General features: G+C 38.8%; 1 protein-coding gene across 5 annotated transcripts in view; it reads left to right on the forward strand.

Annotated features, from left to right (window-relative positions):
* NNT (nicotinamide nucleotide transhydrogenase) overlaps positions 1–24,985 on the forward strand; it is a 93,200-nt gene that overhangs the window by 36,292 nt on the left and 31,923 nt on the right. For all 5 annotated transcript variants that reach the window (XM_024740338.1, XM_024740336.1, XM_024740339.1 and 2 more), the window contains 10 exons: positions 8,715–8,848; positions 9,343–9,534; positions 10,090–10,243; positions 13,613–13,774; positions 14,586–14,696; positions 15,553–15,698; positions 16,903–17,098; positions 19,961–20,194; positions 21,484–21,644; positions 22,809–22,988. In XM_024740338.1, coding sequence (XP_024596106.1) covers positions 8,715–8,848; positions 9,343–9,534; positions 10,090–10,243; positions 13,613–13,774; positions 14,586–14,696; positions 15,553–15,698; positions 16,903–17,098; positions 19,961–20,194; positions 21,484–21,644; positions 22,809–22,988 — 1,670 coding nt within the window. The remainder of the gene's footprint in view (positions 1–8,714; positions 8,849–9,342; positions 9,535–10,089; positions 10,244–13,612; positions 13,775–14,585; positions 14,697–15,552; positions 15,699–16,902; positions 17,099–19,960; positions 20,195–21,483; positions 21,645–22,808; positions 22,989–24,985) is intronic.

Genomic DNA, 24,985 nt, shown 5'->3' on the forward strand with positions numbered 1-24,985 from the left:
CAAAAAAAAAAAAAACACCTCCTAATTATTTTATTAACAAATGTATAATAAATATTCATTAATTTTTTTAGGGATTGGTAGCTAATGTACATCTAAACATGTATTGGAGGGAAAACAAAGAATGTTATAATTTATATAAGAATATTATTTAATGTATTATATATTTATATATAATAATATTATATAATATATGTGTTTCCTTTTTATGTTACCATTTAGGTTTGGTAGGTTGTTTTCCTTTTTTTGAGAATTCCCATAGCTATGAAGCCATGGTAAAGCCTTGACTGATTTTGATTTTTATCTATACAGAATTTTGCAGCTATGGAGGTAAATTATTGAGGTAATCCTCAAAAATTTTTTATAAATGTGTTCTTTAATTATTAGGTAAAGGCTTGTTTTTAGGTTTCTTCTTTAAATAGATCTTTAAGGATTTCTCTTATCTGCTAAAACATGCTGTTGACTAATCATATTTCCTACGTATTACATTTAGAAATATCTCAAGGCATCCAATCTGTAACAGTCAAGTTTTTGCCACCTGGCTTTCTCTCTGGTTCCTTATACAAATAATTAGGCAGAGAAATTTTTTATCTAGTTCCAGGAATAGAACTCACGTATAAAGCTTGACTGGTTAAGCTTGGGTCAGAATCCCTTTATGTTCATGAACAAAGCTATCTGTAGCCTCTCTAGTGGTAACAGAGATAGAGGGATTGTATCGGTGTGTTGTTCTGTGCACCTCGGGGCTGGCAGAATCAGAGACTTATTAGATCAGTGGGTCAAATGTTCAGCAGTTTTTTGCCACATCCAATCTATTACATAACCAATTATCTCTTTTTTTTCATATGTGTACATATATGTATAAAAAGCCTTTTGTCCTTATCTGTAACATTTTTATAGTTTAAGACTCAATATTTTGGACTTCCCTGGTGGCGCAGTTGCTAAGAATCCGCCTGCCAATTCAGGGGACACAGGTTCGAGCCCTGGTCCGGGAAGATCCCACATGCCGCGGAGCAACTAAGCCCGTGTGCTACAACTACTGAGCCTGTGCTCTAGAGCCCGTGAGCCACAACTACTGAGCCCACATGACACATCTACTGAAGCCCACGTGCCTAGAGCCCATGCTCCACAACAAGAGAAGCCACCGCAATGAGAAGCCTGCGCATCGCAACGAAGAGTAGCCCCCGCTCACTGCAACTAGAGAAAGCCTGCGTGCAGCAAACAAGACCCAACGCAACCATAAAGAAAGAAAGAAAGAAAGAAAGAAAGAAAGAAAGAAGAAGACTATCATAAAGAATGTGTTAAAAAAAAAAAAAGACTCAATATTTTAACCCCATCTATGATTTTGTTATTCCAAAAGAGCCTTTGGTGTGTATCAGTTAGGGTGCCTTTGGCTGCCAGAAGCAGAAATTCCAACACAGTCTGCCTTAAACAAGAAAGGAGATTTGCTGGGTTGCGTAGGTGAAGGAAGCCAGTTATAGCTGGGTAGGTGTGGTCGGGGCCCTGCCGTGCCACTTTGTCCTCTTTTAGCTCTGCTCTCTCTGAGTTGGTTTCATGGTCAGGAGCAGAGGCAGGCCTCCACTGTGCGCAGCACACATCCGGAGGGCAAGGCAAGTCGTTCTGATGGCTCCCTCTTGAAGAGCAAGGGAACTTCTTTTTCACAATCCCTTAGCACGCTTTCCCTCATTCTTATTGACCTTGACTGGGTTACATCCCCACTTCTGAACCAATCCATGTAGGCAGGGCAATGAGATGCTCCTCAGCTTACACCTGGATTTCTGAACTGGTATTCAGTAGGTGCTGAGATTACCCTTAGGCCAGCGAGGCCTGCCTCTGCAGTAGTTTCAGGTCATTTCTCCTGAAGGTCATGGACTGTGTGGAGAAAATGGAAATCAGAGTAGTGACAAGAGGATGCTGGATAAACACTAGTGCTCAGTATAAAATTGTATGCTTAGAATGACATTTCTTACTGTATAAATACTAAGTTCAGAACATTTTTACATGCTCTGTTTTACATGTAGTCAATATATAGTATTGTGTTACATTAAAAATTATCCTTTATTTATAGTACTTGTTCATGAGAAATCTATTTTGGTTTGGAGACATACTCTATAATTTATATTATTAATCTCTTTATTACTATACTGTTAAATATACCATGTTCTTGTTAAAGCAGAAAGTTTTTCTTTTTCTTTATAAATTTATTTATTTATTTTTGGCTGCGTTGGGTCTTTGTTGCTGCTTGCGGGCTTTCTCTAGTTGCGGCGAGCGGGGGCTGCTCTGTGTTGCAGTGCGCAGGCTTCCCATTGCGGTGGCTTCTCTTGCTGTGGAACACGGGCTCTAGGTGCACAGGCTTCAGTAGTTGCGGCTCGAGGGCTCTAGAGCACAGGCTCGGTAGTTGTAGCGCATAGGCTTGGTTGCTCCGCGGCACGTGGGATCTTCCCGGACCGGGGCTCGAAGCCGTGTTCCCTGAATTGGCAGGCAGATTCTTAGCAACTGCACCACCAGGGAAGCCCAGAAAGTTTTTCTTGAGCCTGCTTAATTTGATGGCTTACAGGCCAGGAAGTTAGGAATTTCCCCATCTGATTAAATGCCATTGAATAATTCCGGTAAATAATGCTAAATGCTCTTGGGAATTATTATAAAATTTTGTGGTAAGCCTTTTTCATCATGGTGTCTTGTTGTTCTTAATATTTTTAGTGGTTTCCTATTAATTTTTCTTTCTTTCTTTCTTTTTTTTGTGATTAATGTTGTTTGTGAGGGCTTGATTCTTTTTCCAGTAAGATAGAATCTGAGAATTTATTGATTTCAAATGATCACGTTAGGCCTGATTTATTCAGAGAGGTATAATATATTGCAAAACTTTCCAGTAAATCTTCAGCTGTTGAGATTTAGTTTAAGCCAAATCTCTCTTTTTTTAATTTACTGTTGTAGAGAGGCCAGTGGTATATTCTTTTGCTGCATAATGAAAAGTTGTTAAAGTTATTTTTAGAAAGAAGTAATTTTTTTTCTAGAAATCTTTGAATTTACTACTTTAAAAACTGCATCTTAGTATTCGTTTAATGAGAAAACACATGAGTATGAAAAGATACTATGAATTCAGTCACATTTCAGAATAACTTTGTGTGAATCACAGCCATACGTACATACATCTAGAAACACTGCACATGTGTGAGGCATTTTTTTCTGTCTATTGTCAGTTCTGGGTGCACACAGAGATTCAAGGATGCCTTACACTAATCTATGGCGCCTCCACTCACCCTAAATAATGGCCATCCAATTGGGAAACTATAATTAAAACTTTTAGATGAGTGCTATAAATATCTTAGCTATTCTCCTAATAAAAATGTTCACTAATCTTTGAATGCAACCTCTTTCAATCCTAAACTATTAGACGTTAGAGCTGTAAGTAAAGCTTTCCTTCCCCATCTAGCCTGCACATGGTAGGCACTAAGTTATTGCTTGAGTCTATGAATGGATGAATCCTTGAATGATGACTGTGAGTGCATGATGTCCTACCATTGTCTTGGCAAAAGTATGGAAATAAACTTCCAGCTGGGAGGGAACTGAATAATCTTATCAGGAACTTAATGTCCATGAACCATAAGGAACCAAGAAATATTTCATGAAGTTGAACATCTTTCACCCACAGTTTGTATTGTGCCAGTAAATATATTAAAATTTTTTTTTTCTCCTTGTTAATTTTTTCGATCATTGATTTTTGGGGGAGGGTGGTTTGAAGAGATGTAACAGTCTTGGTCTTTTTGTATATCTCATCTTTTGCAGCTAAATGATAAAATTAACAGAAATGAGCAGTCAAAAGGGGAAAGCCCAATTGTGCCTATAAAAAAATACCTCTTATCTGCCTTCTTTTATTAACTCTTCTGCCTTCTACAATCCTGTCTTGAAACACCTGATATGCTCATTTGATCTTTTATCCTTGTATCTAGGATCTGCACAGGGCTGTCACTGGGGTAATTATGGGACATCTGTATATGGGACATCTCTAATTAAACATTGGATATATTCTTTTCTATGTTACATATTATAAAAAAATCTGTGCACATCTTCCTGTCTGTTATCCATCCTTAGTTATGTTTCTGCCTGCCTGTATAAGTGTTTGGATTCACTCTTTGAAAGGCTGTCCTAACTGTATAGCTTCCTTTGCTGTAGCAGGGAGGGCAGAGGATTTTGAGTGCGGTGTTTTCAATTGGTAAGTTAACAGACTGGTTAAGGGCATTTCTAAGTTATTTTAATTCTTCTAGTGCAACTCTTTAATCTCTGTCCTCAGCTTAAACGGGGAAACTTTAAAACTTTATGCTTTATCTGTTTATAAAAATAGTGTGACTTGTTGGAAATGCAGTAAAGTACAAAGTAGAAAATAAAGATCATTTGTGATCCTTCTACTCAGTGAAAAATACTCTTAACATTTTACCATTTTCTTTCAGCCTTTTTTTTTTTTTTTTTTTTTTTTTTTCTTACGCGGGCCTCTCACCCCACCGGGGCACGAACCCGCGTCCCCCGCATCGGCAGGCGGACCCTCAACCACTGCGCCACCAGGGAAGCCCTCAGCCTTTTTTCCATGCATTTTTATCATGTTAGATGAAGATAAAATATCTTTCTTACTTTCTCCACTTAATATTATTATATCATGTTTTCTCCCTTAACGTAATAAGTCAGTAAGAACTCTTTGCAAATATATTTTAATGGTTTGTGGAATTTTCTTGTTTGAATGTGTTGTATTTAATTTAACTGTTCTCCCAAAGTTAGCCTTTTCATTTATTTCCAGTTTTTGTCAATTAAAAATAATGTTCTAACATTTTTTTTTTGCTTTATTCTTGTATCTATACTTTCATTGATTTCCCCAGGATTAATCAAACCTTAGAAGTAGAATTACTGGTTGAATGAATATCAGTGTTTTTGGCCTGTTGATACACGCTTGATCTACTATGCTTTGTTGAAAGATTATACAGTTCATAATCTCATTAGTAGATTTTCCAGCTAATTGTTTCATTTCAGAAGTATTTGGATTTTGTTGACTCTTTCAGTTTGAGGGCAAAAATGTATCTCACTCTTTGTACTCACATTTCTTTTAGTCTTACTGAGGGTGAACTTTCTTCATTTGGTTATTACCATTCTCTTTGAATTGGCCATTTGTATTTGCTATTCATTTATCAATTAGGATCTTAGTGTTTTGTTTTTATTTAAATTTCTGTGAGTTTTTTTGTATTAATTTTTTGTCATGTTTATTTTTTTTGAGGCTAGTAATACATACCTTTTTCATATTTAAGCCTATCGACATTTTCCTTTGTAATTTTTCCCATTGCTGTAAATTTAGGAAGTACTTTTCAATCCAAAGACAGGAGAGATATTCACAAAGTGTTTCCTCTTCTTTATGGGTTGATTTTTTTCTTTTCTTTTCTTTTTTTTTTTTTGCGGTACGCGGGCCTCTCACTGTTGTGGCCTCTCCCATTGCGGAGCACAGGCTCAGGACGTGCAGGCTCAGCGGCCATGGCTCACGGGCCCAGCCGCTCCACGGCATGTGGGATCTTCCCGGACTGGGGCACGAACCCGTGTCCCCTGCATCGGCAGGCGGACTCTCAACCACTGCGCCATCACGGAAGCCCTTCTTTTATAATTAATTCTGACCTATAGAGTTCAGAGTTCAGTTTGAAGTAAGATAATTAGGTTTGGGTAGTTTTTTCCCCCAAAACCTAGCTAATCATCTTATTCCTTTTGTTCCTTCCATTTTGTGATGCCGCACTTACCTTACCTTACATTTTTATCATTGGAGGCCGTCAGGGTAGGATAGTATTTTGAAATTTCCTTCTCAGTCTTTCCCTCCCTTGACCTAATCTTTTGAGGATTTGCTCATTTGGAACTTTTTTGTGCTACTCTGCTCCTCTTTTGGCTCCCTTTCTTCCCCTCTTCTGTTTTTAATTTTCATTTCTGCACTTTTCAGAATTTTCCAAAAATTAATCCACATGTGAGTTCTTAAAGGCAGCTGCATTGTTATATTCATCATTGTATATTCCCTGTAGGCCTTATTGAATTTTTAAAAGTATAACATGAAAACAAGCTCTTCTAGAACACTTGGGAGATAAGAAAAAGCTCAGGAAATAAATTAGTCTTACTACTCAAAGACGTCCTGTTATTGTTAAACATTATACTCTATAGAATTTGCTAGGAACTATATATGTAATATTGTGTGTGTGTATGTGTGTGTATCTACACACACACACACACACACACACTTGAAACATTCATACATATGTATATGTAAATTTTTTTTTTACTGAATGGGAACATCCTATACATACTGTTTTGTTGTGTGCTTTTACTTGTAATAATTCCATGTCTTTTAAACATTCCTCTGTAACTTAAGTCTATCTTTTTAACTTACCCTCCAGTTATTTGGCTATGTACTAAGTAAAATACTGTTATGTGAAAGAAAATGCTATCCTTTCAAAAGTGGTTGAATTTCAGAGTGATAATATGGACGGAACACCTGTTATCTCTGTTATGACACGCACGTGTGTGTGTGTGTGTGTGTGTGTTGTGTCAGCCACTGCAAAACTGTTCTGTGAAGGTTGAATAAGTAAAATCAAAGAAGAGAAATAGGTGGTACATCAGATGTTTTCTAGGGAGCCTAAATGGTTTTGGCCACTTGACGTCTTACAAAGTGGGCAACATTACAGATGCAGGGTCTGATCTGTAGCTATAGATATCTCAGAAGGAAGAAGGAATCCAGAATGTCTAGGGCGGGAGAAATTAGTTAGATGCCAAATCCAATTTGTGAGGTCGATGGTTGTAAAGTTGGTGTGGTTAGAATTCAAAGGGGTTGTGCCTGGATACAACTTGGTTCTAGCCAGAAGAGTAGCTTAAGGCACGTCGACCTAAGACTGGAGGGTACAAGTAAGGTGGGAGGAAAGGCTGTGGCAAATGAGAGTCTGGTTAATAATGAAGAGGCTCTGGACAAGGGCTGGGGGTGGGTGGTGATGACAGTAAATACCTGCAAAGTACAGGTTAGCCCTTTAAACTCGCCACTTTATGTAGATGCAGCCACGTCATCCAGAGCTTTACATCACCGCAGTGCTGGTCAGCATGACCTTTAGTTTGGGACGAGTCCTCAGATGCTGTTGTTTGCATCCCCAAATTCTCATGCTCGAGTAAAGTTTAAGTATTCAAGGTACCTTTAGTGGACTACAGTGCGGGAGGGTAGAGGAAAGGAATACGTAATTCCAGAGAATTTTGAGAAGTGGCGAAACTACCAGGACCAAAGGGTGTTGTCTTTGGGAAAAGATCTCCTCATTCTTGTTCTTTTTCATGGAGACCCAGAAGAGAGAACCAGAGCTTCTCTAACAAACCATTGTGGCTGGAGCAGAAGGTCCAGTGGGGCAGTAGTGAGAAGAAATGCTAAGAAGAGTGCTTCAGCCCGGGGAGAAAGGTCTTGGGTAATAGGAGGCTTAGGAGTTGGACTTGATCTTGGAAGTATAAGGTTCGCATTGAGAAAGGAGGTACACCCACACGTATCTTTACAACTTTGTTTTTCACATGTGCTACAAAAAAAGGTTATTTTTCTTTTTTGAATCACATATATTCCAGTCAAGTAGATTGAAAAGCAGATTATTATCATGCAAATTTTACTTTGAGTTGATTTCCATTTATAAAACTGACAGTGCTTTTACTAAAATTCTGTAGACACAGAGTTGAAAACTTTCGAAAGAAGAAAAAAAAGATAATTAGGCTATTAATTCTCTGCTTTCCTGTGGCCAATCTCGCAAGTTTATTTCCTTTCTCTTTTGGCTTAGATATTTACACTGTTTTATGAAACTTGAACAAGGTATTATACCCACAGTGTGGACCCCTGTTGAACATACTAACTTATGTTAGCTTGAAAAATCCTTATGTTTAGTGCTTTATCCTCTATGTAAGAATTAGTAAACGATTTATTATAAAATGTGAAATATCTCATGAGGGGCAGGCTCCCTGAGAACAGGGATCTTTTCTGTTTATCTACCAGTACACTCCCAGCACCAGGCATGGAGCTCGACTCACCAGAGGTGCAGAATAAATAGTTGTTGAGTGGGAATAAAAGTGTATGACTGGTTCCTAAGATTTTTTTGGAGTTGTGGTATCCTACTGTTTCCATTTCATGGCACTTCCCTGTCTCTCCTCGAAGTTATCCTGTGTTAAATTAAGGTAGATTAATATAGCATGTGGGAAAATCTGGTGACATTGGTTAAGACGACTGGAAATACTCTATTTTGTCATTCATAGATTACTATTGAATGTTCCCTTGACATTTGTGATCTTTATGAATCGTCCAGTTTGGGTGCACATAGTTTCCATACTAGCTTATTTATTATGCATTTTTAAAGAAACAGGCAAAATGTTGATCTCTTCATGAGTGGTACAGGGTGTAAACCAGTTGGGAAGAGCAGTGCTAGCTGAAATTTCCATGCTTAGCAAATGACAAGGCTTGCTCTCTGGCTAAGCGGCTCCCTCCCACCCACTGGCTTTGCAGCTCACACTCATCCTATTTTTTCCTTAGGAGACTGACCAGTCTCACCTGTGTTATGAACTTTAGCGGGTCTCTTTGAAAGAGCTATATATTCAGATGTTAAATTCCTGGGTACCCAGCGACTACTGTAATAATTAGAATATAAAGTTTTAAGAAATTACCATGTAATTTGTACTCTTTTCTTTGGTTTTATTAGGTAAAAAAGCTCCCGTTTTGTTTAGTAAAGAAATGATCGAGTCCATGAAGGAGGGTTCAGTTGTTGTGGATTTAGCTGCTGAGGCTGGCGGAAACTTTGAAACCACCAAGCCAGGAGAACTTTATGTTCATAAGGTACAGCACAAAGCTTCCTCTATCTATGAACCTGTTCCTATACCTTTATTGATTTGTGAGAGGGTGTTTATTGCTTTAAATATTTAGAGAAACTGAGGCCTGAAATTTTCTAAACTTAAAAACAGTCACATTTAAAGCTCCTTTTTTTTTTGCGGTACGCGGGCCTCTCACTGTTGTGGTCTCTCCCATTGTGGAGCACAGGCTCCAGACGTGCAGGCTCAGCGGTCATGACTAATGGGCCTAGCCGCTCCGCGGCATGTGGGATCTTCCCGGACCGGGGCACGAACCCGTGTCCCCTGCATCGGCAGGCGGACTCTCAGCCACTGCGCCACCAGGGAAGCCCTAAAGCTCCTTTTGAAATATGTATTTGTGAGTGTGTGTGTATATTTATAAAGATTTGTAATTTCAGAACTTAGCCTTGACTGAGAACTGTCCTAAGAAAGAATATGGGCATTTAGTAACAGACCTTTCTGACTATATTTTTGTTTGTTTAGGGGATTACTCACATAGGCTACACGGACCTTCCCAGCCGAATGGCCACTCAGGCCAGCACCCTGTATTCCAACAACATCACCAAGCTCCTGAAGGCCATCAGCTCTGACAAAGACAATTTTTATTTTGAAGTGAAAGATGACTTTGACTTTGGTACAATGGGTCACGTCATTAGAGGAACTGTAGTGATGAAGGTAAGTGAAGAGATCTGTTTCTCCTGTGTTTTCATTATATATTTGTTTTAGGATTTTTGTTTACAGAACGATCCTATTTTGGAATTGGGATATATTCTAATAAAGTATCGATGTGTTGGGTTTATGCCAATAAAAATTGTTTAAAAATGTAAAACAGTTTAAAGAAAAATATTGCAAGATTTATATACATGTGTGACTCACCTAAAATATGCATTGCTTTTGATAAACAGAAACAAAAAAACAGACAAAAAACCCAGAATTGAATAAAGTAAAAATTAAATATTCCCCCTCCCCCACCTATCTGCTTTTAAGTTTGTTCTGTATTCTTCCTTATATGTTCTGCACACGTACTAATTGTACATCTATGTGTGTATGCATGACACAGACATTATTTATATACATGTGTGATATATATTTATATAAAGTGATACTATAAATTACGTGAATTTCTATATTTATTTAAAATTACTTTTCAAAGAAGAGTTTTTCCCCAACACTGGATTGACTGAATGCTGGATTGACTTTAAAAAGTGCTATTTTTCTGATTTCTGTTAGGATGGCGAAGTGATCTTCCCTGCTCCCACACCGAAAAATATTCCTCAAGGTGCCCCAGTAAAACAGAGGACAGTGGCTGAGCTGGAGGCTGAAAAAGCAGCTACTGTCACACCCTTCAGGAAGACGATGACATCAGCTTCTGTATATACAGCAGGTGAGGGTCCCATCTATGAAGATTTAGTCCAAATTCTTTGAATTTTGTGAGTTATGTATTAATTGTCAAAATTAGTAAATGAAATGCTGTTGTCCTTTGTTGGATTCCATCAGGACTTGGGCCTGTTAGAAGCAATTTTCACATACATGTCATCTGTCCCACCTCTGTGGATGTGGAGACTGCATTGTGTACCCTCAGAGATGCAGGCACTGGGATAAATGCTGGATTGAATGAGTGTGAAATAATACATAGGCTGTTAATACTTTTATAGAAAACATTTAAAATATTGTTAATATTTTTATATATATCAAATATAATGAGTATTGATGTATGACAGATTGTGTTGGTGTTAAGTGCATGTAAATGTGGTTATTGGTTTATTTTTTGTGGTTTATAAAACATCATTTGTGATTATCTGCACCTCTGGGTAAGACTGGGGAACCAAATATTTGCATTGAAGAATAAATAGTAAGTTATTCACCTAGTAAAAAAAAATTCAATTAAAAAATTTTTATCTCTTTCTTTACAATTTAACATAGATTCTTTGTTTTCTAATTCACCTTCATGAAGGCAGTAAAGAATTATCGTAAAATAATGATAAATATTCATTCTGGCTATGAACTGTTAGAGTCTGAAATATGGATATTTGATTTTAAATTGGTTTCTGTCGCATAGAATGAAGTAAAAATGTTTAGATTTGCTTAGAGCCAAAATAAAAACAAAACAAAAGCAAACTATAAAGAATAAGGGCCAGTACAAAGCACACAGAATTCTTGTAGCCTCAGCATTCTCCAAATTCCCATGTGAGTCCAGCTGTTTTAAAGCTAAATATGTAACTCTCCTCGAATAAAGAGCAAGTCTCAGCAAAATGACTGAAAAAGCCTTTAGTTGTGAACATTGTAAATAGATGGAGCAGTGTCCCTATTTGCTCTTACTTGTTAAAAAAAAAGAAACCATATTACTGTATTGTGCATGGAGAGTATTGTCAGCAGGGTTGTAAATTTCCACTTCTCTTTACAATTCATAAGGAAATGTAGCGAGGCATGAATGATGATTTATTTTTCTAGGTTTCTTTTATGTTTATTGAGTCAAGGTTTATTGCATTTTAATAGATATGGCATTGGCATAGTCCAGTGAATAAAAGGATGGCTTTATATTTATTTTCTGTACCCTAAAACTTCCTCCTTTATAATAAAGCCAAGCATTTTTGTTGTGTATTTGTTAGGAATCTATTTGACTAGCATTCTTCAAAGAATGTGATTTGCTTTTTTTCCCTTTTCTTTTTTTCTCTGTTTTCTTTTTCCTCTGTTATATAAACTAAATGTAGCACATTTGACATTACTGAATGTATTATAGAAAAGACTTTAGTTTATTAAATAGTTAATAAGAAAACCTGGGGCTTCCCTGGTGGCGTGGTGGTTAAGAATCCGCCTGCCACTGCAGGGGACACAGGTTCGATCCGTGTCCCGGAAGATCCCACATGCTGCGGAGCAGCTAAACCCATGCACTACAACTACTGAGCCAGCTCTCTAGGGCCTACAAGCCGCAACTACTGAGCCCATGTAGCACAACTACTGAAGCCCACGTGCCTAGAGCCTGTGCTCCGCAACAAGAGAAGCCACTGCAATGAGAAGCCCATGCACCGCAACAAAGAGTAGGCCCTGTTCACCGCAACTAGAGAAAGCCCTCACGCAGCAACGAAGACACAATGCAGCCAAAAATAAATAAATAAAATAAATAAGTTTATTAAAAAACAAAAGAAAAGAAAACCTTCAGATGTGGGATTTCTATCTTAGATGCCCAACACAATTGACTGTAGGTTATGGTAATTTAGTGCTTCTGAACTAATGTGGGCATTTAATGAGTGCTAGGCATTGTGCTAAAACACTTTAACGTGCCTTAGCTCATTTATTCCTTGTAAGTACTCAGTAAAGTGGGCATATTATTATTTTCTTTTTCCAGATGACGACAGAGAGGGTTAATAATTTTACAGATGAGGGTACTGGAGCACAGAGAGGTTAAGTAACTTGCCTGAGATCACACAGCTGACAAGCAGTAGAGCCAGGATTTGAACCAGGCAGTCTGGCTTAAGAAAACATGTCCTTAAATATAACCCTGCACAGCCCTTCTCTGATGTTTAACTGAAACACAAAACAATATTCTGTCTAACTCTCCCTCCAGATGGTTAACAGGCCATCCATTGGAACACTGGAAATCTTGTATGTGGGTAGGAAAATAAAAATTAAAACTACAGAGACTTCCCTGGTGGTCCAGTGGTTAAGACTGCGTGCTTCCACTCCGGGGGGCACTGGTTCAGTCCCTGGTTGGGGAACTAAGATCTCACATGCTGTGTGGGGCAGTGAAAAAAATTAAAAAAAAATTTAAAACTACAGTCTTATTGACTGATGTAAAGTAAAATGAATGTCAACTGCTAATGTTCCAGCTATGCCACTTATAAAGAAATAGTTTATATCAAGGGATAAAAGTACCTTATTCAAAAAAGTTAAATTCCAGCTTTCTGGTCACCCATTATCATTTGGTTTTCACTGACCACTAGGTAACCCTTTCCTCTGTTGCAGAACAGCCATCCACATGTTTGCTATTAGGAAAGGCGATAATTAAAGATGTATGTTGAGAGCTGACTGTATTCTGCACATTCTTAATTTAATTCGTATTTTTTTTTTTTTTTCCTTTTCTTTGTAAAATCCTGTTTGCTGACTTAGTGTTGAGGCTGGAGCTGACTGCCCTGGCCAGCAGTCCAGTCCAGATTCAGGAGCAATTGCAAAACTTCTGTCCCGGGTGGGTGGAAGCCATATGTTTTGGGGAGGTGCTGGAGTGAATGAAATCCTTCCTACTCTCTTAAAATCCTTCTTCCTCAGCCAAATCTGAGAGTGACATGAACTTGGCCTCACAGAAGTCTGTCTTATAAAGGTTGTGTGTTGCCCAAGTAGAAAATGCTTTGGTAGATCCTTTATAGGCCTATAATTCTGGAATAAAAACACTTGTATAAACACATGTGGCACTGTCAGTGAAAGTTAAAACGGGGAAGAGGACAAGTTATACAGAGGAAAATGTGCAAATTGTTATTAAGGTGACTCATAAATTTTACTAGATGTTTAAAATTTATTTTATTTTGGGGAGTGGTGGTCAGGAAGTTGAATTTTGTTCGCAATACCTTTAACTCCCTTTCACCACCCCTCTTCCCAGTCATGGAACATCTCAAAAAAATCTCATTACTGGCAAGGGTGTGGAATTTTAAAGCATTGACTATCCCACATGTTTGTTTGTGTGTGGGTGTGTGTGTGCTTTTAATCCTCCCGAGGTTGAACTCGTGGATGTGAACTCACACTCTTTCCTCTCTTTCTCTAGGTCTCACTGGGATACTGGGTTTGGGCATTGCGGCTCCCAGTTTAGCCTTTTCCCAGATGGTGACCACTTTTGGCTTGGCTGGCATTGTGGGCTACCACACTGTCTGGGGAGTGACCCCCGCTCTCCACTCACCACTGATGTCTGTGACTAATGCAATCTCAGGTTTGTTCGCCTCTTGTTTTCCCTCAATTTAGGTTTTCAAGGGCTTATTCAACTCTAGGAGTGCTTTCCATGAGGTTTATAAAGTCTGTGTTTTCCAAATTGTAGGACTTGGCATCTTGGTGGTTGTGGTGACTCGGGCTCCCAGAGGGTGCAGAGGTGGGGTTGGAAGTGAGAGGCCGATGGAGTGTGTCATACCTTTGGGCTGCTCCTGTTGCAAGCAGTGCAGAGCTACTGTTCCTTCTTTCAGTTATGATTTCCTTTAAAGAAGGGATTCCTCTGATAAAATTTGGAAACAGTGTTTTACAGCAGCAGCATGGTCCATGCAGGGTCCACACAGCTACGTGGACAGATGTGGGAGCTGCTGTGGCTTGGAAACCATGGCCCCAGTGGGCGTCTCTTGCACAGGCATGGCTTTCAGGATCTCCACCGGGAACAGGTCCAATTCCAAGAAGTACTGTGCTCAGGAAAGCCCAAAGCTATGGGCTTTCACCATCATATATTTATTCATGCATAGTATTTTCCAGTTGTGTAACCACCAGAGGTCCCTTTGCACCATGAACAATGTTGTCTAGTAACATTATTGATTTATATCTTTATCAGGGGAACAGAGCTAGAAAGTAAAGGTTAAAATTCTTATGCAAGAGGAGACAATGTTTTGGTAACTCTTTGCCCACAAAAGTACTTTAGTGAGAATGTGTGTGAGAACTTTCTCCTTTATGGTGCACGTGCTTGTGAGGTCTTTCAGCGATGACATTTGAGTTGGCAGCACGACTATTAGCTACTGTTTAATATATCCATGCTTTCTTCCCAGGGTTGACCGCAGTTGGTGGGTTGGTGCTGATGGGAGGACATTTGTATCCTTCCACAACTTCTCAGGGCCTTGCTGCTCTTGCTACATTCATATCCTCAGTCAACATTGCAGGTATGAGGACAGTGAAAGAACCCAGAGTGCGATTTTTAGTGGAGACACGAGAAGCAAATATAAATTAATATAAAACAAACATCCTGATTTTTAAGAATTTAATCATGCCTTTAAAAAATGTTTCACTCAGATGATAAATGCTCTGTGTGAAGGAAAATTAGTTATTTTGCCCATTGGTAAGTTTTAGAAACTATTTGATAAGAGAACACCCCTCCCCCTGAATGCCCCAAAGGTTAACTACAATGCCTACAGGTTAACTGGAAAGTTATTTAATGCATAGTTTTGAATTAAGCTGACTTAGAGCTATCACCATAACATCTTTAAATGGGTATAATTTTAGATAAAACTTTAGCCTTTTGCCTTATCCTGGCCTATGTTCCTGAAAACTGAAAGCCTAGCACATCACTTGTATATGAAACTCATTCGATGATATTTTGTAGCTATAAATTCTTTAACGTGTCCAAACAGACCTGGTGCCAGCTGATATGGTATTTTTTCTTTTATCACTTATTATAGGGTTTAACAAACAGAATAACCTATTAGAAGAAAAACCCTGGCCTTTGATCTTCTGCATTCCCGAGCTGTTTGAATGGCTGTTTATTGTTAGTCATGCAGAAATAGTTGGTTTTATACTCTGAGAGCAAATTTTCTTCCTAAATGTATTAAGGGTTCCTCCCTTCAATGTAACTGGCTTGAATAATAGAATAACTTCTAATTTCGAGGTTCTAAAATGTTACTTAAAATGATATTTATTCCTAGATGATAAAGATGTGCTTAAAATAGAAAACTTGTAGCCCTTTAAAAATTATGTTGCTCAATGAGATACCTCTTTCTGTTTTATATTTACTTTGATAAGGTGGCTTTCTGGTGACTCAGAGAATGCTGGACATGTTCAAACGTCCCACCGACCCCCCAGAACACAATTACCTGTATCTGCTCCCTGCCGGTACCTTTGTTGGAGGATACTTAGCTGCCCTCTCCAGTGGTTATAACATTGAACAAGTAAGAGTCTCTTTTGAAAGCTTTTACTTTTGCACTGTGTCTTCATCTCAAGTAGACCTAACGTTATCATTACCAAAATTCAAATTCTATCAAGCAAATACGACAGTACCTTTTGAAACATCTTGGTCAAATAGAGCATCCTCATCCGCTAAGAATCAGGACCTTGGATTCTAGAGACAGATTGGCCTGCCAAGTCTGCGAGGATGGGCTTACCTGTTTGTCCCTAAGTTTTTCCACATGTAAAAAGAGGCAAGAAGTTTATTAGTACCCTTTTTATGTATCTGGCTGGATTGTTGTAGGGATACAATGAAATAATCAGTAAAAAATTTTTATTATTAGATATCCTTAGACCTTTTCCTACTTACTTTCTTCCCCTGTGGATCCAGGAGATGTTATGCCAGTGCATTTTAAAAAGCTAATTTTAAAATGCATGCTGTGTAGAGAAACAGAAAGAATCAAGTTGAACTTTGAAAGTTCCATGTCTAAATATAATTTATAATAGAGACTCAACTTTGTTCCAAACTCAGTCATACCTTTCTTTTCAATGACTGTTTCAGCCTCTCTGACAGCTGAAAAATCATGTCTCCTTTGGTTTCTGCTGTTTCTAACGTGAACTATTTGTTGAATGAACACAATCTTTTTTGAGAAGAGTTAGAACAGTGAGTCAGGGAGACTTATGTCTGCATCCCAGATTTGCTATTTACTGATCGTTTGCCCTTAGAAAAATTATGTAGCCTTTTGAAGCACTGGTTTTCTCTTTTATAAAATGAGGATGATGATTCTTTCCTCCCGTGACTCTCATGAGACTGAGTTACAGCATAAGTAAAGTATACAGCATGGTCTCTGGCACTTACAACCTCAGGGGATGGCTCACTTATGGCATTAGGTCAGGTCTAGATCCCATAATAACTCCATTTAAATTTAGGTACTTTTATATGCATTTGTATGCTATCAAGTCCAGAAGAAGCCAATGTACATAAATGGTATAATTGCAAGTACAATTTAAAGTATTTAATATGATAATATCCTTAATGGATAGGAAAATATATTGAAATATTTAAAAAAAGAGCTCTATTGGTCCTTCTATTGTCTGAATTTAAAATTGTCCTTAGAGAATCATGTTTCCTCAAGAGGAGTTCTCCTTAAGCTAGTAGACTGAAGGTTTTGATAATCTCTCTCTTTCTCTTCCCTTTCCTTTGAAAAGATTGTGTACCTGGGCTCTGGCCTGTGCTGTGTTGGTGCCCTGGCCGGGCTTTCCACCCAGGGAACTGCGCGTCTTGGCAATGCATTGGGCATGATTGGGGTGGCTGGAGGCCTGGCAGCCACCCTTGGAGGCCTAAAACCGTGCCCAGAACTGTTAGCTCAGATGTCTGGAGCAATGGCTTTGGGCGGTACCATTGGTAAGCACTTGTGGGTTTCTGCCTTTATGTAAGTCCATGCCCTTTGAACACCTGACGGCAGTTAGGCTCAGAGATTTAAGAATACTTTTTTAGCAGTAATTGCACTTCAGTTTCTGAATATACATATTTCTGTTTGAGGCCCATATTGATGAAGGAATTAAATTGCCTTAATGGAAGTTGCTTCAGTAAATATTCTTTTGGCAAAAAGTCATCACAGTTGGTGTAATTCTCATTCAGAAGTAAACATTTTGAAACACTGAGTAATATCAACTGTGTCAAACGAGTGGGCTGAGAAATGCCTTGTGCTCAGTTCTTGTTTTCCTTTATTGACCCTGTCCCGTTAGCTGATAATTGAACAGGGAATTGGAATACTTATATGTGTACTATCTATAGGCTCATCTTTTATTCTGCTGGGTATAAATAACAGCAGAAGATTCTGCTTCAGAGACCTGTTAAAAACGTGAAAAACACGTGCCAGCAGAAAAAACACTCTTTCAGTCTTATTCAGTGGTGTGCTGGGGTTGGTTGTTATATTTTCAAGAATCTTTCGAGCTGGTTATTAAACACAGCTATTATTAAAAATTAAATTATATAAACTTAAAATTAAATAAATTAGAAACAAAGGTAATAATCCTAAACACTCATGACTTTCTAATGAATTCACTAGCTTTTATTATCTCTGCTTTTGAGATTATCCATGTGTCTTGTGTCTGTGTGGTAGAAATACTATGTAATGATGGGGCTTCTCTACATCTCTTCCTGAACCCATATTTAATGACATCATGTTGGTAGCTTGAGAGCAGCCATGGCAGTTGTATTTACGCCATGGAAATCAACAAATTCTATGAATCTGTGTTTCATTTATTGTTTTGTTAATTGTCCATACCTAGTAAGGTGATGGAGAAAATATTAATAATGCAAGCTTAAACTTAAAAGTGTATTTTGTCATTACACTGTGAATTGCACAAAAAAATTGAACAAATATCCTTCCAGTACTTGGAAACTATGATCAGATTCAGCAAAATTGCCACTCACATGGTTGACAGTGAGTGAAGTTCTTATATACATCTCGTTGTTTCACTCTTGTCTTACTTGTTAGAGTAAACAAAAATCTCAACCGACATTCATGTGGGAGCCACACTCATTCATCAGTTGCAAGCACTAGGTTGGCTACATATACCAGAATTTGGTAACATTCTGTGAGTCAATTGGTTATATGAAACTTACAGTAAAGAGTATTGTATATATTTTTATTGTTTAAAAATTGTGTGCTGCATACATTTTTATGAGTAAAAACTCATGTATGTATTTACACACGCACGTTTTTATTCTGAGGGGCTGGTGGTTAAATACTACCAAGCACAGCATTAGCTTTACATCTCCTTTTATACTTACCTGGGAAAGCTGTGCATCCTTTCTTTTTTTTTTATTTTATTTTATTTTATTTTATTTTTTTGTGCATCCTTTCTTGACAGTCCCTGGAAAAGCACTTGAAGGAAAATGCTTGTGCTGTAGGTTCATGGCAGGACAACGTTTAGGCATGACCTTTGCAAATGTTGTGAGCCCCAGTCCTTCTATTCCCCCTACCTGTAGCCAGGCAACTCCTTCAGAGTCTCCTGATTTGGTTGTTTACTACTCAGGTATTTGCATTTCATTACCTTTGGACTTGGCTCCCATCCACTCACCTGAAAACCTAGACCGTCTTCATATTCCAGCTGTTCCTTGTGTGCTCAGGGGCAAATGTTGGCTGATAGGGAAGAGAGCCTGGGTTATTCATGCAGTGGGGGGAATTTAAGCGGTTTAGTTGGAGCTTTAAGTAATCTGAAGAAGCGTTAGTCTGGGAGAGTGTTCGAAGGTTGTAAGGAACGTTGATGCTGTGTGTTTGGGTTCTTTGGAGTTGGGCATTGGTGAGGTGTGTTGAAAGAGCCTGCTATTCGAAAGGGTATTTAAGCCAGTGTTCTTGCCGGAATAGTCCCTGTAAGAGAATATTTTGCCAGGAAGCAGATAAATACTTATTAATGACAGTGATGAATAACCTTAAGAGGCCTTTTTTAAAATTGAGGTATAATTGACATATAATATTATACTAGTTTTAGATGTACGTAATAATTTGATATTTATATATATAGATTGCAAAGTGACCACCACAATAAGTCTAGTTAACATTCGTCACCGTACATAGTTAAAATTTTTTTTCTTGTGATGAGAACTTTTTTTTTTTTTTTTGCGATACGCGGGCCTTTCACTGCTGTGGCCTCTCCCGTTGCGGAGCACAGGCTCCGGACGCGCAGGCTCAGCGGCCATGGCTCACGGGCCCAGCCACTCCGCGGCATGTGGGATCTTCCTGGACCGGGGCACGAACCCGTGTCCCATGCATCAGCAGGCGGACTCTCAACCACTGCGCCACCAGGGAAGCCCGTGATGAGAACTTTTAAGATCTACTCTCTTAGCAACTTTCAAACATGCAGTACAGCTTTATTAACTATAGTCACCGTGCTGTACATTCCATCTCCAGGACTATTTATTTTATAACTGGAAGTTTGTACCTTCTGACCCCCTTCACCCATTTTGCCCACCCCCCGTCCCACCTCCCGCCTCTGGCAACCACCAATCTGTTCTCTGTATCTATGAGCTTGGTTTTTTGTTTGTTTGTTATTTTCAGATTCCACATAAAAGTGAGATCCTATGGTATTTGTCTTTCTCTGTCTGACTTACTTCACTTAGCATAATGCCCTCAAGGTCCATCCATGTCAAGATTTCCTTTTTTTTATGGCTGAGTAATATTCAAGTGTGGTCTTTATCGGGTTGTTTCTCAAAGGTCTGTCAAGTTTTAATTTCTCTTTGACTTTCACTTTCCAACAGGACTGACAATTGCGAAACGCATCCAGATTTCTGATTTACCTCAGTTAGTTGCTGCTTTCCACAGTTTAGTGGGCTTGGCAGCTGTGCTTACGTGCATAGCTGAGTACATTGTAGAATATCCACATTTCGCTACGGATGCAGCAGCTAATCTTACCAAGACCGTGGCCTACCTCGGTACTTACATCGGTGGTGTCACGTTTAGTGGGTCTCTTGTTGCCTATGGAAAATTGCAGGGTAAGTGATTCAGTATAACATAGAGGTAAATATCTATTATTTAGGGTGTTTAGGGGTCCATTTCAGTTTCAGAAAATAGCTTAGTGGTAGAACCTGTTAGGTGAAGAGTATTTGTATGACACTATGAAAGTTTTTTTTTTCTCCATAAACATGGCTTCCCTTTATTGATCCTTACAAATCTCACGAAGCTTTGAAGCCATGTCGTCTGCAGACAGCTAGTGAAGGAAACTAATGCACAGAAATTCACATAGAGGGACTAGTTGACATTTGATAATATGTGTGAACAAAATAACGTCTTTATAATCCTTGCTTAGAGATGCTGGTGTAGCATTCACAGAAATGATTCATACATTTTCCAGAATAGAGAGAGGCGTATTGAATAAATTTGTGTGATTAGTATACAGTACTTACTTTTAAAACAAATACACATTTTAGGGGGCTAGCCTGGCAGCTTTTGCTACCGCTAAAGCCAATCATGAAAATAGAAGTGGAGGGGAAAACCTCACAGAGCTGCTTCCAGTGTTTTCATGAAAAAGCAAGTCTCTAGAGAAACTAGTTTGTGATTTAAAAACCTGGTCTTGTCTCTCAGTAATCAAGTCATTAGAATTAAGTGGGGAACTTCCATGAAACTTAAAAATCGCAAAAGAACTTAAAGCCTACGATATTGTCTCACGCTTTGTCTTTATTATTTTATTTTTTTATGGAGCTTATATTCTTGGGGAGGAGACAGTCAAAAAGAAGGTAAACAAAAAAATAAACAGCAGTGGCAATTTTTACAAAAGAAACAAAAAGGGGCTAAGAAAAGGAGAAGATGTACCATAAGTAAGATGTTAGTACATGCTTTGTCTTTAGGACCAACTAGCAAACAAGGACCCTTCTCCGTTGGGCTCAGTTGATAGAATCAGAAAGGCTAATGTTCTAGGACTCTGTTTTGACATTTTCAATAAATAAAACCACACTTAACTTCTGTATTGGTCATACGGGGGGAAAAAATCACTTTTCATGATTCCATGACAAAGAGTAAGGAAATTGTTGTGTGATCAAAGTAAAGGACAATTAAGTCAAGCCCTACTTTTCCTACTTCCATTAATATTTATGTGTAAGAACTCTAATTTACTTTTATGTTTCAGTAGCTGGTGATATAAAGTGATATTTTAAGTAGCATGTTTTTATCCTAATGTTAAATTTTGGTGGTTTAGGATCAAATGACACACACTTAAGAGTGTGTGCATGTGAGGGAGTTTCTTGTGACACGTTCTAGGTTCTGATTCCCACATGCTTGGCCCTAGGTATCCTGAAATCCGCCCCTCTCCTGCTCCCTGGAAGGCACCTACTCAATGCTGGCCTGCTGGCTGCTAGCGTGGGTGGAATCATCCCGTTCATGATGGACCCCAGCTTCACCACTGGCATTACCTGTCTGGGCTCTGTGTCAGCTCTGTCTGCTGTCATGGTAAGAGGTCAGAGATGGAAAGCACATTCTTAGCGAGGAGCTAAGTATTTTGTTAGGTGACAGTCTAATCTTATTTCTATCTCTTCAAGACCCCTGATGGAATAAAAATGTTTTAAAATGCTGTTATGTATTCATCTTTGGATAGTCTGGAAAATATAGAAAAGTGTAAGGAGAAAATTACTCTTTCTCTTCACTTACTAATTCCTGTCAAAGTTGTCCCATGTGACGTCTTTTTTGCTCTGGGGTCTTTTTACTGGATCCATGTGTTGGTGAATGGGAATTTAAAAAGCCAGGGGTTTCATTTCTGTTCATTAGGTAGGTGCCTGCTGTGTGACAAGCCCTATAAAATAAGTGTCAGAGAGTCCCTGCCCGTTAGTTGCTCTCACACATTTGTTGGAAGCTCTGATACCAAACCAAATATGAAATGAAATGCTTTTAATAAACCCTGTGTGTTCAGTGAGGGAGTTCAGTGAAACCTTTCAGGATAGTTGGCCCCCCTCTTCCTCTCTAGTTACTGCTTTAGTATATGGATACATACGGTATTCTTTAGGTGTATGTCACAGTTTAGCATTCTATTTATAGCAGTGTATAGAGCAGTGTATAGCTCTGTGCCATTCACTGATTACTTCATGTTTGTCTAGTATACTCTTAGGATATACTTTATAGACAAGGTTTATGTTTAAAAACTTTTAAGTCATCTACAGTGCTTAGCACAAAGTTAGACATACAGTAATTGGTTAGTCACCCTAAAGCCTATCCTCAGATTTTCAAGCTAGTAAGACTGGGCTTCTATTTTAGTTTTAGCTGCTTCACTTGGCACCAACAGGACCCTCCTCATCAGCTAAAGTCATAAACACTGTGACATTTACTCAGCGCTGTTACTTTTTTCCGAGTGTAGACCCCTCTCCAATTTTTGCCTGCTCTTCATCACTCCCTTTTAGGGATTTAGGGATTTTTTTGCACAGGGGTTGTGGTTCAGCGTTTGCACTTGTTATATCTGTAGGAGAGTTGGTCCGATAGGGGTCACTCGGTCATTACCAGGTGTGGAACTTACATGTAAATGTATTAATTGGAAAACCGGAATGATTAGGAGCCATGATGCTCAGTGTCAGAGGTTTCTTTTCTTTGCATGAATTTTGAGTTCCGCTCTGATTTTTGTGCTAGGGTGTGACTTTGACGGCTGCCATTGGGGGTGCTGACATGCCCGTGGTCATCACTGTGCTGAACAGCTATTCAGGCTGGGCCCTGTGTGCAGAGGGCTTCCTGCTCAACAACAGTCTGCTGACCATCGTGGGTGCGCTCATCGGCTCCTCCGGTGCGATACTGTCCTACATCATGTGTGTGGTAAGGAAACAGCCAATGGAGGAAAAGGAAATGCTGTTCTGAAAATGAGGACCTGTTTGTCATTTATTTGCAGTAAAAATGACTGTGTTGGTTCTTTTTCTCTCCAGCAGAAATATCAGAGTGTTTCGTTTGAATACATTTGCCATACTGCTTTTAAAGTACACAAGTGTAGATAATTTGGAAAATTAAATATAAGATAAAAATCTTCTAACTCCCTCCATCTGGTGCTAAACACTTAAGATTTTATTTCCTTCTATTCTTTTTCTTTTTTTTTTTTTTTTTAAATTTTTTTTTGTATATATATATATTTTTTTTTTTGGTGGTACGCGGGCCTCTCACTGTTGAGGCCTCTCCCGTTGCGGAGCACAGACTCCGGGCGCGCAGGCTCAGCGGCCATGGCTCACGGGCCCAGCCGCTCCGTGGCACGTGGGATCTTCCCAGACCGAGGCACGAACCCGCGTCCCCTGCATCGGCAGGCGGACTCCCAACCACTGCGCCACCAGGGAAGCCCTATTCTTTTTCTTTGTGTATTACATATCTGTGTGTTTACTTATCTGGTCATATTGTACACTGTCTTACGTTGAATTTTTTTTTTTTTTTTTTTTTCCCCCGGTACGCGGGCCTCTCACTGTTGTGGCCTCTCGCGTTGCGGAGCACAGGCTCCGGACGCACAGGCTCAGCGGCCATGGCTCACGGGCCCAGCCGCTCTGCGGCATGTGGGATCTTCCCGGACCGGGGCACGAACCCGTGGCCTCTGCATCGGCAGGCGGACTCTCAACCACTGTGCCACCAGGGAAGCCCACGTTGAATTTTTTTAATCTTCCAAATTATAGTCTTACCACTTTCTTATCATTAAAAATGCTTTTTAAATATGATTTTAAGGGTCTTCATACTAATGTAGAATATGGATATTCAAGATTTATTTAATTTTCCCTAATGCTGTACTTTAAGGTTGTTTGATTTATCTTTCTCTTTGTACCTAAATACATTTTGGCACTTCTGATTTTTGTCTTAGGATGATTCCTAGAAGTGAAAGGGTGTGCTCATTTTTTGGGCTCTGCCTACTTACTGCTGTGTGGTTTCCAGAAAGCTTGCTCCAATTTACACTCCCACTCGTCATCTGTGAGAGTGCCTATCTTGAAGTTTTGTGGTCAGCATGATTTAGAAAAAAAAATAACAAGACACATACTTCTTAGCTTCCTTTTTGTTTCTAATTCTCTTCTTAATGGCAAGAAGATCCTGCAAATAATTAAAGGTTGGACTAAAAAACTTTTTCAAATTATAGATATTATTCTCTAAATAATAGCTTTGAATGGCTGTGAAAGGACAAGCATGAAACTGGGTGAAGTTAGAATGCGACTTTATGCTGATTAATAACTCAGGCAGAAAAATAACTTCACCTTTATTTTACAATTTAAAATTGTAAATTACAATTTAAAAAATACAATTTAAAAAATACCTTATTTTACAACTCAGAATTCCTCTTACGTTTTTAATTGAAAAATCTCATTGTAAATTGAATGCTGAAGTTATCTTTTCATAATAAAAAATTAGTTTGCTTTGGCTATATTGTAAAAAGCAAAAATTTGAAAGCCTAAGTTCAAAACAAGCTGAGAGGTTTTAAATTAAATCCCCCAAGTTCAAGGAGTTTGGACAGGTGTTTCCTACTGGAAAAGTGTCAGGATTTGGAGTTTTTATTTATTTAAAAATACATTTATTTATTTATTTATTTTTTAAAAAATACATTTATTTATTTTTAAATTTATTTTTATTTTTGGTTGCTTTGGGTCTTCATTGCTGCGCGCGGGCTTCTCGTTGTGGTGCGCGGGCTTCTCATTGCGGTGGCTTCTCGTTGCAGAGCACGGGCTCTAGGTGCACGGGCTTCAGTAGTTGTGGCTCGCGGGCTCTAGAGCGCAGGCTCAGCAGCTGTGGCGCAGGGGCTTAGTTGCTCCGCGACATGTGGGATCTTCCTGGACCAGGGCTTGAACCCATGTCCC

The sequence above is a fragment of the Neophocaena asiaeorientalis genome, unplaced genomic scaffold (assembly GCF_003031525.2).
Source record: "Neophocaena asiaeorientalis asiaeorientalis breed wild unplaced genomic scaffold, Neophocaena_asiaeorientalis_V1.1 scaffold57, whole genome shotgun sequence".
NCBI lineage: Eukaryota > Metazoa > Chordata > Mammalia > Artiodactyla > Phocoenidae > Neophocaena > Neophocaena asiaeorientalis.